This window comes from Leptopilina heterotoma, unplaced genomic scaffold (assembly GCF_015476425.1).
Source record: "Leptopilina heterotoma isolate Lh14 unplaced genomic scaffold, ASM1547642v1 Lhet_68, whole genome shotgun sequence".
In the NCBI taxonomy this organism is placed as follows: Eukaryota; Metazoa; Arthropoda; class Insecta; order Hymenoptera; family Figitidae; genus Leptopilina; species Leptopilina heterotoma.
This window is the reverse complement of record NW_025111157.1, coordinates 3,709,373-3,723,272: the sequence shown is the minus strand read 5'-3', so window position 1 is coordinate 3,723,272 and position 13,900 is coordinate 3,709,373. Positions and strand designations below refer to the sequence as shown.

General features: G+C 25.9%; 1 protein-coding gene across 6 annotated transcripts; it reads left to right on the top strand.

Moving 5' to 3' along the window:
• The first annotated feature begins 8,218 nt into the window (after window positions 1-8,218).
• LOC122510315 (cyclin-dependent kinase 4-like) lies at window positions 8,219-13,707 on the top strand. 6 transcript variants are annotated; one of them, XM_043624862.1, is made up of 5 exons: window positions 8,219-8,602; window positions 9,519-10,215; window positions 10,350-10,694; window positions 11,987-12,147; window positions 12,508-13,707. In XM_043624862.1, exons 2-5 carry the CDS (start codon window positions 9,538-9,540, stop codon window positions 12,725-12,727), a joined length of 1,404 nt encoding a protein of 467 aa, XP_043480797.1. In that variant the 5' UTR covers window positions 8,219-8,602; window positions 9,519-9,537; the 3' UTR covers window positions 12,728-13,707. The 6 variants fall into 6 exon arrangements, with proteins under 6 accessions (XP_043480797.1, XP_043480793.1, XP_043480794.1 ...); XM_043624858.1 differs by having other exon boundaries at window positions 8,221-8,584; XM_043624859.1 differs by lacking the exon at window positions 8,219-8,602 and adding an exon at window positions 8,609-8,789.
• Window positions 13,708-13,900: the final 193 nt, after the last annotated feature.

Genomic DNA, 13,900 nt, shown 5'->3' with positions numbered 1-13,900 from the left:
AAAACATCGAATGCTCAATACATCGAATTTTCAAAACATCGAATGCTCAATATATCGAATTTTCAAAACGTCGATTGCTCAACACATCGAATTTTCAAAACTTCGAATGTTCATTAGATCGAATTTTTAAAACATCGAATGTTAAATTGATCGAATTTTTAAAACATCGAATGTTAAATTGATCGAATTTTCAAAACTTCGAATGCACATTACATCGAATTTTTAAAACGTCGAATGCTCATTTCATCGAATTTTCAAATCTTCGAATGTTCATTTGATCGAATTTTCAAATCTTCGAATGTTCATTTGATCGAATTTTCAAAACGTCGAATGCTCATTTCATCGAATTTTCAAAACTTCGAATGTTCATTAGATCGAATTTTTAAAACTTCGAATGTTAAATTGATCGAATTTTCAAAACTTCGAATGCTCATTTCATCGAATTTTCAAAACATCGAATGCTCATTTTATCGAATTTTCAAAACTCTGAATGCTTATTACATCGAATTTTCAAAACGTCGAATGTTAATTTTATCGAATTTTCAAAACTTCGAATGCTCATTTCATCGAATTTTCAAAACTTCGAATGCTCATTACATCGAATTTTTAAATCATCGAATGTTAATTTGATCGAATTTTCAAAACGTCGAATGCTCAGTTCATCGAATTTTTAAAACATCGAATGCTCATTTCATCGAATTTTCAAAACTTCGAATGTTGATTTGATCGAATTTTCAAAACTTCGAATGCTTATTACATCGAATTTTCAAAACTCCGAATGCTTATTACATCGAATTTTCAAAACGTCGAATGCTCATTAGATCGAATTTTCAAAACTTCGAATGCTTATTTCATCGAATTTTCAAAACGTCGAATGCTCATTTCATCGAATTTTTAAATCATCGATTGTTAATTTGATCGAATTTTTAAAACGTCGAATGTTAATTTGATCGAATTTTCAAAACGTCGAATGCTCAGTTCATCGAATTTTTAAAACATCGAATGCTCATTAGATCGAATTTTCAAAACTTCGAATGCTTATTTTATCGAATTTTCAAAACGTCGAATGCTCATTTCGTCGAATTTCCAAAACTTCGAATGCTCATTTCATCGAATTTCCAAAACTTCGAATGCTCATTTCATCGAATTTTTAAAACATCGAATGCTTATTACATCGAATTTTAAAAACTTCGAATGCTCAATACATCGAATTTTTAAAACATCGAATGATAATTTGATCGAAATTTCAAAACGTCGAATGCTCATTACATCGAATTTTCAAAACATCGAATGCTCATTTCATCGAATTTTCAAAACGTCGAATGCTCATTAGATCGAATTTTCAAAACTTCGAATGTTCATTTGATCGAATTTTCAAATCTTCGAATGTTCATTTGATCGAATTTTCAAAACGTCGAATGCTCATTTCATCGAATTTTCAAAACTTCGAATGTTCATTAGATCGAATTTTTAAAACTTCGAATGTTAAATTGATCGAATTTTCAAAACTTCGAATGCTTATTTCATCGAATTTTCAAAACGTCGAATGCTCATTTCATCGAATTTCCAGAACTTCGAATGCTCATTTCATCGAATTTCCAAAACTTCGAATGCTTATTTCATCGAATTTTTAAAACATCGAATGTTAATTAGATCGAATTTTTAAAAAGTCGAATGTTCATGTCATCGAATTTTCAAAACTTCGAATGCTCATTTCATCGAATTTCCAAAACTTCGAATGCTCATTACATCGAATTTTCAAAACTTCGAATTCTCATTAGATCGAATTTTCAAAACTTCGAATGCTCATTAGATCGAATTTTCAAATCTTCGAATGTTCATTTGATCGAATTTTTAAAACGTCGAATGTTAATTTGATCGAATTTTTAAAACTTCGAATGTTCATTTTATCGAAGAGAATTTAACATCTGAGTTTACTATCTATGTAATATGTTCTTCCTAGGGAATTTTGAAAGTGCGCGAGATTTGAAATCGTTTTGGTAAGTGACAATTTTTTTTATTGAGTAAAATTTTTTTGTTTGTTTACTAATTACTTGTCAGTAAATGTTTATTTTTTTGTTATATAAGTATCACTATTATTATGATTATTTTAATTTATATTATAGTTTTTATTATAAGGTAATTAAATTAAATTGTGGTTATCTATTACAATCATAGATGGCTCTAGTAATATGAATATGTGTTTTACAAATTTTTATAAATATTAATCTGTTTATAGTATAATTATTAATATTGTTATTCTTATTATTGTGTAATTGTGAATTTATTATGTATATTTAATGTAATATTGATTTATTTAGAAGTCAGTAAGATGATCGTTAAAAAAAAGTAGTGAATATTTCTTATTTGTCTATATATTTCGCTTCTAAATGAAGAGTTCAAGTTTCTTTTATCTATTTATAATGAATGATTGAATGAATGAATGAATGAATTAATTAATTAATTAATTAATGTGCATAAATTAAAATTATTTTCAAATTAAATAAAATATTGTGTATTGTTATTATTTTGTTATTTCTTTATATAGTGAATATTAAATTGCATTACTCTCTACTTTAAATAAGAAATAGATTCTATATGTAAGTAATACTTAAATTTTTATTGTAAATAAATAACAAGATTCCTACAGAAATCCGAAATTAAAATTCCATACCTTTTCCATGATTTATAGGTCAAACTTTTACGACATTCCAGTGCAATTTTAAATATAATTTCATTACTTTTGGGCTCTTCGAAAATAGTTTACTTATTGAATAGCCTCGACTCTTTGATAAAAAATTTAAAATTATCTAATATTATCAAAAATTCAAATATCCGAATTGCTTAAAATGCAACATTTTTTCCTCTTTTTTTATGGGATTTAGCTTCATTATTTTTGGGCTCTTCGAAAACAGTTTACTTATTAAATAGTCTTGACTTATTATTATTATTATTATTATTATTATTATTATTATTATTATTATTATTATTATTATTATTATTATTATTATTATTATTATTATTATTATTATTATTATTATTATTATTATTATTATTATTATTATTATTATTATTATTATTATTATTATTATTATTATTATTATTATTGTTATTGTTATTATAAATTCGAAATAAAATCACATTTTATATTAAACAAAATTATATTTTTATTTATAATTGTAGAACTACATACATTTTATTTTATAATCGTGAATAAATCTTTGAAACATTAAAAGTTGTTATACTTTTTTTATAAAATTTACATTACTATAAAAGTTTAGTGTGAGTGACTGAAGAAAACGGTGATTTTTAGGAATTTTTTTCAGGGAAATTATTGCATCTAATTTTTAATACAGTTTTGTACATGTATACATATTTGTATAAATAGTCAACATTTTGTAATTTTTTCAAAGAAAAATATTCTTTTTTAATTAAGAGTTATTCGCTATATAAAAAAAAATCCAATTTTCCCACTGCGCTGCAGTGATTGCGGCCTTCTGAGGGACTGAAATAAAAAAAACAAAAAGTTTATTTAAGTCGAAGATATTTGCCGTACAATGAGGTTTCAGTTTTTTTAATGCATGAAAAATAAAATTTTAAAATAAAAGTAAAATAAAATCCGAACCATCGGATTTTTTTTTGGCGAAAATGAAAAGCTTTTTCAAAACTCCACCATTTTGTTGCAATTCAATATTTTTTGACATCCGAGAGTCATTGTACGGCAAATATCTTCGACTTAAATAAACTTTTTGTTTTTTTTATTTCAGTCCCTCAGAAGGCCGCAATCACTGCAGCGCAGTGGGAAAATTGGATTTTTTTTTATATAGCGAATAACTCTTAATTAAAAAAGAATATTTTTCTTTGAAAAAATTACAAAATGTTGACTATTTATACAAATATGTATACATGTACAAAACTGTATTAAAAATTAGATGCAATAATTTCCCTGAAAAAAATTCCTAAAAATCACCGTTTTCTTCAGTCACTCACACTAAACTTTTATAGTAATGTAAATTTTATAAAAAAAGTATAACAACTTTTAATGTTTCAAAGATTTATTCACGATTATAAAATAAAATGTATGTAGTTCTACAATTATAAATAAAAATATAATTTTGTTTAATATAAAATGTGATTTTATTTCGAATTTATAATAACAATAACAATAATAATAATAATAATAATAATAATAATAATAATAATAATAATAATAATAATAATAATAATAATAATAATAATAATAATAATAATAATAATAATAATAATAATAATAATAATAATAATAATAATAATAATAATAATAATAATAATAATAATAATAGTCAAGACTATTTAATAAGTAAACTGTTTTCGAAGAGCCCAAAAATAATGAAGCTAAATCCCATAAAAAAAGAGGAAAAAATGTTGCATTTTAAGCAATTCGGATATTTGAATTTTTGATAATATTAGATAATTTTAAATTTTTTATCAAAGAGTCGAGGCTATTCAATAAGTAAACTATTTTCGAAGAGCCCAAAAGTAATGAAATTATATTTAAAATTGCACTGGAATGTCGTAAAAGTTTGACCTATAAATCATGGAAAAGGTATGGAATTTTAATTTCGGATTTCTGTAGGAATCTTGTTATTTATTTACAATAAAAATTTAAGTATTACTTACATATAGAATCTATTTCTTATTTAAAGTAGAGAGTAATGCAATTTAATATTCACTATATAAAGAAATAACAAAATAATAACAATACACAATATTTTATTTAATTTGAAAATAATTTTAATTTATGCACATTAATTAATTAATTAATTAATTCATTCATTCATTCATTCAATCATTCATTATAAATAGATAAAAGAAACTTGAACTCTTCATTTAGAAGCGAAATATATAGACAAATAAGAAATATTCACTACTTTTTTTTAACGATCATCTTACTGACTTCTAAATAAATCAATATTACATTAAATATACATAATAAATTCACAATTACACAATAATAAGAATAACAATATTAATAATTATACTATAAACAGATTAATATTTATAAAAATTTGTAAAACACATATTCATATTACTAGAGCCATCTATGATTGTAATAGATAACCACAATTTAATTTAATTACCTTATAATAAAAACTATAATATAAATTAAAATAATCATAATAATAGTGATACTTATATAACAAAAAAATAAACATTTACTGACAAGTAATTAGTAAACAAACAAAAAAATTTTACTCAATAAAAAAAATTGTCACTTACCAAAACGATTTCAAATCTCGCGCACTTTCAAAATTCCCTAGGAAGAACATATTACATAGATAGTAAACTCAGATGTTAAATTCTCTTCGATAAAATGAACATTCGAAGTTTTAAAAATTCGATCAAATTAACATTCGACGTTTTAAAAATTCGATCAAATGAACATTCGAAGATTTGAAAATTCGATCTAATGAGCATTCGAAGTTTTGAAAATTCGATCTAATGAGAATTCGAAGTTTTGAAAATTCGATGTAATGAGCATTCGAAGTTTTGGAAATTCGATGAAATGAGCATTCGAAGTTTTGAAAATTCGATGACATGAACATTCGACTTTTTAAAAATTCGATCTAATTAACATTCGATGTTTTAAAAATTCGATGAAATAAGCATTCGAAGTTTTGGAAATTCGATGAAATGAGCATTCGAAGTTCTGGAAATTCGATGAAATGAGCATTCGACGTTTTGAAAATTCGATGAAATAAGCATTCGAAGTTTTGAAAATTCGATCAATTTAACATTCGAAGTTTTAAAAATTCGATCTAATGAACATTCGAAGTTTTGAAAATTCGATGAAATGAGCATTCGACGTTTTGAAAATTCGATCAAATGAACATTCGAAGATTTGAAAATTCGATCAAATGAACATTCGAAGTTTTGAAAATTCGATCTAATGAGCATTCGACGTTTTGAAAATTCGATGAAATGAGCATTCGATGTTTTGAAAATTCGATGTAATGAGCATTCGACGTTTTGAAATTTCGATCAAATTATCATTCGATGTTTTAAAAATTCGATGTATTGAGCATTTGAAGTTTTTAAAATTCGATGTAATAAGCATTCGATGTTTTAAAAATTCGATGAAATGAGCATTCGAAGTTTTGGAAATTCGATGAAATGAGCATTCGAAGTTTTGGAAATTCGACGAAATGAGCATTCGACGTTTTGAAAATTCGATAAAATAAGCATTCGAAGTTTTGAAAATTCGATCTAATGAGCATTCGATGTTTTAAAAATTCGATGAACTGAGCATTCGACGTTTTGAAAATTCGATCAAATTAACATTCGACGTTTTAAAAATTCGATCAAATTAACAATCGATGATTTAAAAATTCGATGAAATGAGCATTCGACGTTTTGAAAATTCGATGAAATAAGCATTCGAAGTTTTGAAAATTCGATCTAATGAGCATTCGACGTTTTGAAAATTCGATGTAATAAGCATTCGGAGTTTTGAAAATTCGATGTAATAAGCATTCGAAGTTTTGAAAATTCGATCAAATCAACATTCGAAGTTTTGAAAATTCGATGAAATGAGCATTCGATGTTTTAAAAATTCGATGAACTGAGCATTCGACGTTTTGAAAATTCGATCAAATTAACATTCGATGATTTAAAAATTCGATGTAATGAGCATTCGAAGTTTTGAAAATTCGATGAAATGAGCATTCGAAGTTTTGAAAATTCGATAAAATTAACATTCGACGTTTTGAAAATTCGATGTAATAAGCATTCAGAGTTTTGAAAATTCGATAAAATGAGCATTCGATGTTTTGAAAATTCGATGAAATGAGCATTCGAAGTTTTGAAAATTCGATCAATTTAACATTCGAAGTTTTAAAAATTCGATCTAATGAACATTCGAAGTTTTGAAAATTCGATGAAATGAGCATTCGACGTTTTGAAAATTCGATCAAATGAACATTCGAAGATTTGAAAATTCGATCAAATGAACATTCGAAGATTTGAAAATTCGATGAAATGAGCATTCGACGTTTTAAAAATTCGATGTAATGTGCATTCGAAGTTTTGAAAATTCGATCAATTTAACATTCGATGTTTTAAAAATTCGATCAATTTAACATTCGATGTTTTAAAAATTCGATCTAATGAACATTCGAAGTTTTGAAAATTCGATGTGTTGAGCAATCGACGTTTTGAAAATTCGATATATTGAGCATTCGATGTTTTGAAAATTCGATGTATTGAGCATTCGATGTTTTGAAATTCGATGTAATGGATATTCGATCGATTTGATTTTTGGGAGATTTCATACGACCGATTATTATTATTATTATTATTATTATTATTATTATTATTTAATTAATCAATAGATTAATTAACAAATTCTATACATGTGATTAAAACTTTTATCATTAATTAAGAGTATCAAATTATTTAACTAGTAATGAAATGGTAAACAGTAATCAATTTATAATCGTTGTTTTATAAAATTATTAGTGACATACATAGAATTAAGAATGTGAAATTCATATCAAATTTGAATATTGTAATTAAATAGAAAGCTCATTTCTTTTTCTTATGAACGAAGGATGAGTCATAGGTTTTTCTTGACGATACAATACCCTTTTTTTTATACCGGGGACTCGAGTAAGGCCCGAGTCCCACGGTCCCTTTTTTTATTGCTACCACATGTTTGGGTTTTCCAAACGGCTTCGAAGTTCGGAAATATGTATTTCTCAAAAGGCTATTTTTTTATAGAAATAAACTCTGTTTCTTTTCAATTCTAATTTTTGTGTCCTACGTGACATTTGCCTCATTTTCGCAGACTATTTCAACATCTGTAATTTTAACTATTATTCCTTTTCAAAAAGCAGCACATGTTTGGTTGCCATTCTATTTCGTTCTTTAGATTTTTTGCATGTGATAAAATTCTTTACGGAAATAAGCAAATAAATGCATGCGTTTTTATTTTACATTAAAATTCAATTATTATATTGATATTAATTTTGAATCCTAGCGCTATTACCTAGTTTCTTCCGTACGAAGAGTTACGTAGTGTTTTTCCCTATTGGAGAATTACGTGAATTTAGGCCTGCCGTCACAGGGCTTTTAAAAGCGACTGATGGGCGTGTGAATAGGCTTAAGGCAATATCTTAAAGCCTAATACACATTCCTTGCCTTGTTTTGAACACGACCATTTTTTATAAACTTTAACGACACTTCTCCTTTCTGTATTATTGTTATTATTATTACTTCTTTTTTATAAGAAGCAAGGAGAAAACTGATTACTGAGATTAAGATTTATTTATTATGAACAAAGTTTTCCTTTACTGACAAAAATTAGTTTAGTTTTCGTAAAAAATGTCGAGGTTAGAAGGAAGAAATTCCAAAGGTTCCAAAGTATCGTTTCTGGAAAAGAAAGAATAACTAAACCAGTTCTTTCGATTTCGGAGAAGGAAAATAAAATAAAGGGCAAAGAAGGGTCCCCGGAGGGAGTGGCATCCATACACAGATACATTAGTGACTAGAATTGCGTATTCTGGAGGGAGTTAACATTCCATTCATGGTTTTAGTCAGTGGAAAGGTGTGTGCGCGTCAGACAGCAAGTTTTTAATTTTTCTTATTATTTAACACTGATTTCCTGTCCATCTTTTATTTTTCTATTTTCTACACGTGTTTCGTTTATAAATTGACCTCGTGATTGTATTGGAAAAACCGGCCGGCCGGCTATGGTCCTGTTCTACTATTGTTATTAATAATAATAATAACTTGGATAAATTCTCTTTATTGTTGAGTATTATTCTTATAACTTGGATAAATTCTCTTTATTGTTGAGTATTATTCTTATCAGTGTGTAAATAGGTGTTTGGAATTTTTCATCATTGAAAAAATTAAAGAGATTAGATTCTTGACAAGTTTTGTGCTCCGTAGGTCAGCACCTAGTCGAGAACCTGAACTATACATGTGTAATACTATACCTTAACTTACCAATACTAATTTACCAATATGGGCATCAAGGGGAATAAAAGTGTACATGGTGTACAGTGCAGTAGTGAAAAAAGAAGCCAAAAAAAACACTGTCAGGAAAATAGCTTCGTAAAATTGCTGACAAAGTAGCTTCTCTCTTGCTCCAATTTGTAAATTTACTTTATTTAATTATTAATTTAATACATTTAATGCAACAGGCAAGAATTGAGATTAAAAAGTTCGGAATTTATTGAATTGAATACTCTTAGAGAAAGTGAAATTCAACAAATAATAAGGACAGGTGTTCATTTCGCAGGGGCTACACCTTGTCTGTGACTAACGGTTTTATTTTATTCATTTTATTTCATTTTATTCTTATACTTGTGAGGAAAAATTCATCAGGCAAGAATATTATTTCTAGTGTCAATTTTAAAAATATTTATTGAACGAATTTGTTTTCAATGCTAAAAAAACCATATTTTCAATCACAAAAAAAAAAACAAATTTGATCTTAAAAGAGTAAATAAAAGAGTATTTTTTTCCCATTGCAGGCGAGGGCGAAATGTTGTAATGGCCGGAAGATTACGACGATCGAGCTGTGAGCTGAATACAGAACTCTCATCGCCAACGCCACGTAAAAGAACAAGGAAATCTGATGAATCGGATAATATCGAGTGTGGAGAAAAGTCTCTTGACGTAAGTCTAGAGACATCGGAAAAATTATCGCCATCTGACGAATCTGGAAATTCATCTGCCGAAGGTTCATTTATTTTATTTCACACACGAAAATCGGAGCAAAAAAAGGAAAATACTACATTAAAACCATCGAAGGAGGGGAATTTTTACATCGAGGAAAAATCCATTGAGAGTAAAAAGAAACATGTGTCGAGAAATGATATTCTTTGTAGGAAAACAAGTTCATTAGAAGAAGGCTCGTCGAGGGAGATTATTGAGTCTGGAGACAGTGGCATTGGATCTTCATCGAGGAGTAATAATAGTGAAATGGGAAGACCAATTGGAGAACAGGAGCAGACATCATTAATGGGCGAGCATGCTTTTTATCAGGAATTATCGTTAATTGGAAATGGAGCCTACGGCACTGTTTATAAAGCCAAAGATTTAACAAGTGGTCAAGTTGTGGCATTGAAAAAAGTACGAGTCCCACTCACTGAAGATGGTCTACCGACTTCGACGCTTCGTGAGATTGCCACTCTTAAACAGTTGGAACGATTTGAACATCCGCACATTGTAAATATTTTTAGCAATTTCTAACTTTTTTCAAATGCGAATCGAAAAACGAATAAAAATAAAAAGCAATATTTTCGAAAATAATACCAAATTGTTTTCGTTTTGATAATAATTTAAAATTTCTGTACTTTTAGGTAAGACTTTTAGACGTATGCCAAGGGAATTATTTGCAATTACCACTGGAGGATAATAGATCGGAAAGAGTCGATCGCGGTCTGACATTGTGGTTAGTTTTTGAACACGTTGAACGGGATCTTGCCTCTTATTTATCATCGTGCGCTACAACGGGCATAAATTCTTGCACAAGACAGCGAATGTCTAAAGAAATTCTACAAGGTGTCGATTTTTTGCACAGTCATAGAATTACACACAGAGATTTAAAACCTCAAAATCTTCTCGTGACAAGCGAGGGTAGAATTAAAATTGCCGATTTTGGCCTAGCAAAGACGTACGATTTTGAAATGAGACTAACATCTGTGGTGAGTCTTTTCTTTCTATTTTGAAAATAAAATTATTTTTCAATTATTTTCAATACAATCTTAATTAAATTTCTCCAAAGAATTTAAATTTTCATCGAAATAATTATATTATTTTTCAAAAATTATTATAAAAATCTTTGCAAGATTTCAATTATATTCATAAATAATAAAATTTGTCAAAGAATTTCAATTATTTTCAAAATTGTTAATAAAATTCTTCCTAAAAATTCAATTATCTTCATTAAAAATAAAATTCTTTTGAAGATTTCAATTATTTTCTTAAATAATAAAATTCGTCGGAAAATTTCAATTATTTTCAAAAATTTTAATAAAATTCTTCGCAAGAATTCAATTATCTAGTTATAAAAAATAAAATTCTTTGGAGGATTTCAATTATTTTTATTAATAATTAAAATTCTTCGGAGGATTTCAATTATTTTCAAAAATTTTAACACAATTTTTTGCAAGAATTCAATTATCTTAAAAAAAAAATTCTTTGGAAAATTTAAATTATTTTCATTAATAATATTATAATTCTTCGGTGGATTTCAATTATTTTCAAAACAATTTTAATAAACTTCAAAAATTAAATATTTCATTATAATTATTAACAGACACGATTATTTTAAAAAGTTAAATAAATTCTTTGTTTAAATCAATTACAATTTATTAAATGTTTAATTTCAATTATTAAGAAACACTATTATTTTAAAAACTTAAAAGAAATTGTTTATAAAATTCAATTACTTTCAAAATTTTCAATTATAATTATTAAAAAAAACTCCATTATTTTAAAAAAAATTCAAAGAAATTCTTCAAAAGAATTTAATAAGGATTTTTTAAAATTTTAATAAAATTTTTCGCGAGTATCAGATTATTTTCATAAATAATAATAAAATTCTGCGAAGGAATTCAATTATTTTCAATTTTTTTGATAAAATTCTTTGCAAGAATTGAATGATTTTTAATACATTAATTTTAAAATTAAAATTATTTGAAAGGAAAAATTATTAAAAAATTTTTGAAAATAGTATTTAAAAAAAATTTGATAAGAAAAATTATTTAAAAAGTTAGGAAGCAAAAGAACAATTAAACAAATTTTTTTTCTATTATTTTTCGTTATATTTCATTAATGTTTCTATTATTTTTCGTTATATTTTATTACTGTTTCTATTATTTTTCGTTATATTTAATTATTGTTTCTATATTATTTTTCGTTATTTTTCATGGTTGTTTTTTCATTATTTTATTGCCATTCTTTTTTTTTTTTAATGAATTGTTATGATTTGTAGGTAGTGACACTTTGGTATCGAGCACCGGAAGTCCTATTGGGATGTCCTTACGCAACTCCAGTTGACATTTGGTCAATTGGTTGTATTTTAGCGGAAATAAATAGACTAAGTCCTCTATTTCCAGGAACTAGCGAAGGAGATCAACTCGATAGGATTTTCCAGTAAGTCTATTCACATTACTTTAGTGATTGAGAAATTTTCTATTCAACAATTTTTTCGTTTTGAGAACTTAAAATCAATTAATAATTATGTTATTAAATTTTATTAAAATTACTGACAGTGAATTAAATTCTTTTCAATAATTTTATTAACAGTTTTCGTAAAATAATTTAATTTTTTTAAGTTTGAATCTGAAATTAGTCAAAAATAATTGAATTTGATGTTTAAAAATAAAAAATTTTAATAATAATATAATAATAATGAGAAAAAGGTTTTTTTTGCATGGAATACAATTAATAATTGTTGAAAGTGTTTCAATCTGAAGAGAATTTTAGAAAATAAAAATTCTGCAATGTTTACAGAGTAATTGGTACTCCTCCACGTCATGAATGGCCTGATAACGTATCTCTCAGTCAAACAGCATTTCCTGAGAGAAATGTTAAACCACTTGATAGAATAATACCAAATATCAACGCCAATGGTCTTGATCTCATAAAAAATATGCTCACTTTTAAACCACAAGATCGAATAACAGCAGCTCAAGCGCTAAAGCATTCTTATTTTTCCGAAGAAGCTTGCTGATTTAGTCTATGATTCCTTAAAATTTCAATTTGAGTTTTGAAAAAAAACTCGTTTGCGAATTTTTCTTATCGAAGAAAAATTCACTTAATTTTCGTTTTTGTGTTTTTTCTTTTTTTTAATTTCTTTTTTCTAGTGTTAAATTAAGGTTAGTGTTAAAAAGTACGTTTTTTTTTGTATAATGTCATAGGAATAAGAAAATAGAATTACATTTGTAATTATTAACGAATGGTTACAAATTTTCACGTCATTGTGTATTGTTACGTTATGATTATAAGGTAATGACTAATAACGTGAATTTATTGACGAATAATAATTATATTATTGATAATTAGCTATTTGTTAGAAAAGTTTAATTAGAAATATTTGATGTGAAATTATTGCATCATAGTTAAAATAGAATTTTTTTAAAAGTGTGTATTAAACATAAGTCTGTAAAAATTGAGATTTGCGCCGATTTCAAGATTATTACGTTTTAAATAAGTTTTTCATATTTTTATATTCAAGTAATTTTTATTCATAAAAAGAGACTGATGCTTAAATTTTTACTATTCTTTGTATAATCAATTTAAACATCGGATTTGCACGACAAACATAAATTTTTTGATACAAATTAATAATTGTTTTACTGATATAATAATTAAGTAGGTTATTCAAATATTCGTAGCAGATTAAGGTCTGTTATTTTATATATTGTTTTAATTCGAATTAGAAAATAGTTTAAATTTTAAAAGGAAAATATTATTAAGAAAATAAATTTTAACGTTTGTAGATTAATAACGATTCTAAGACTGATGTCTGACAATTGTAAATGGAATGTTTTATAAATAACAATCCATATAAAACCAGACAAAACACTGCCATAATATATAAGATGAAATCGTCTAGTACGAATTTTTTTTACTGTATTTGTATTTTTGTGTATTATAGTAATCTACTTTTTTGTATAAATACTTTTATCGACTGCATTATCTCGCATGTTTTGTAAGTCTTAAAACATTTTTAAATAGTACAAAGTATAAGATTGTAATTAATGATTAATTTTAGAATAGTTAATTACTAATAATGAAATACTCGAAAATAGATGGAATTCTTTTTGTAAAATATGATTCACTTGAAATAAATCATTCAATAGTGTGAGAATCAGAATTTTCGCAAATTTCGTTAATTACTCAA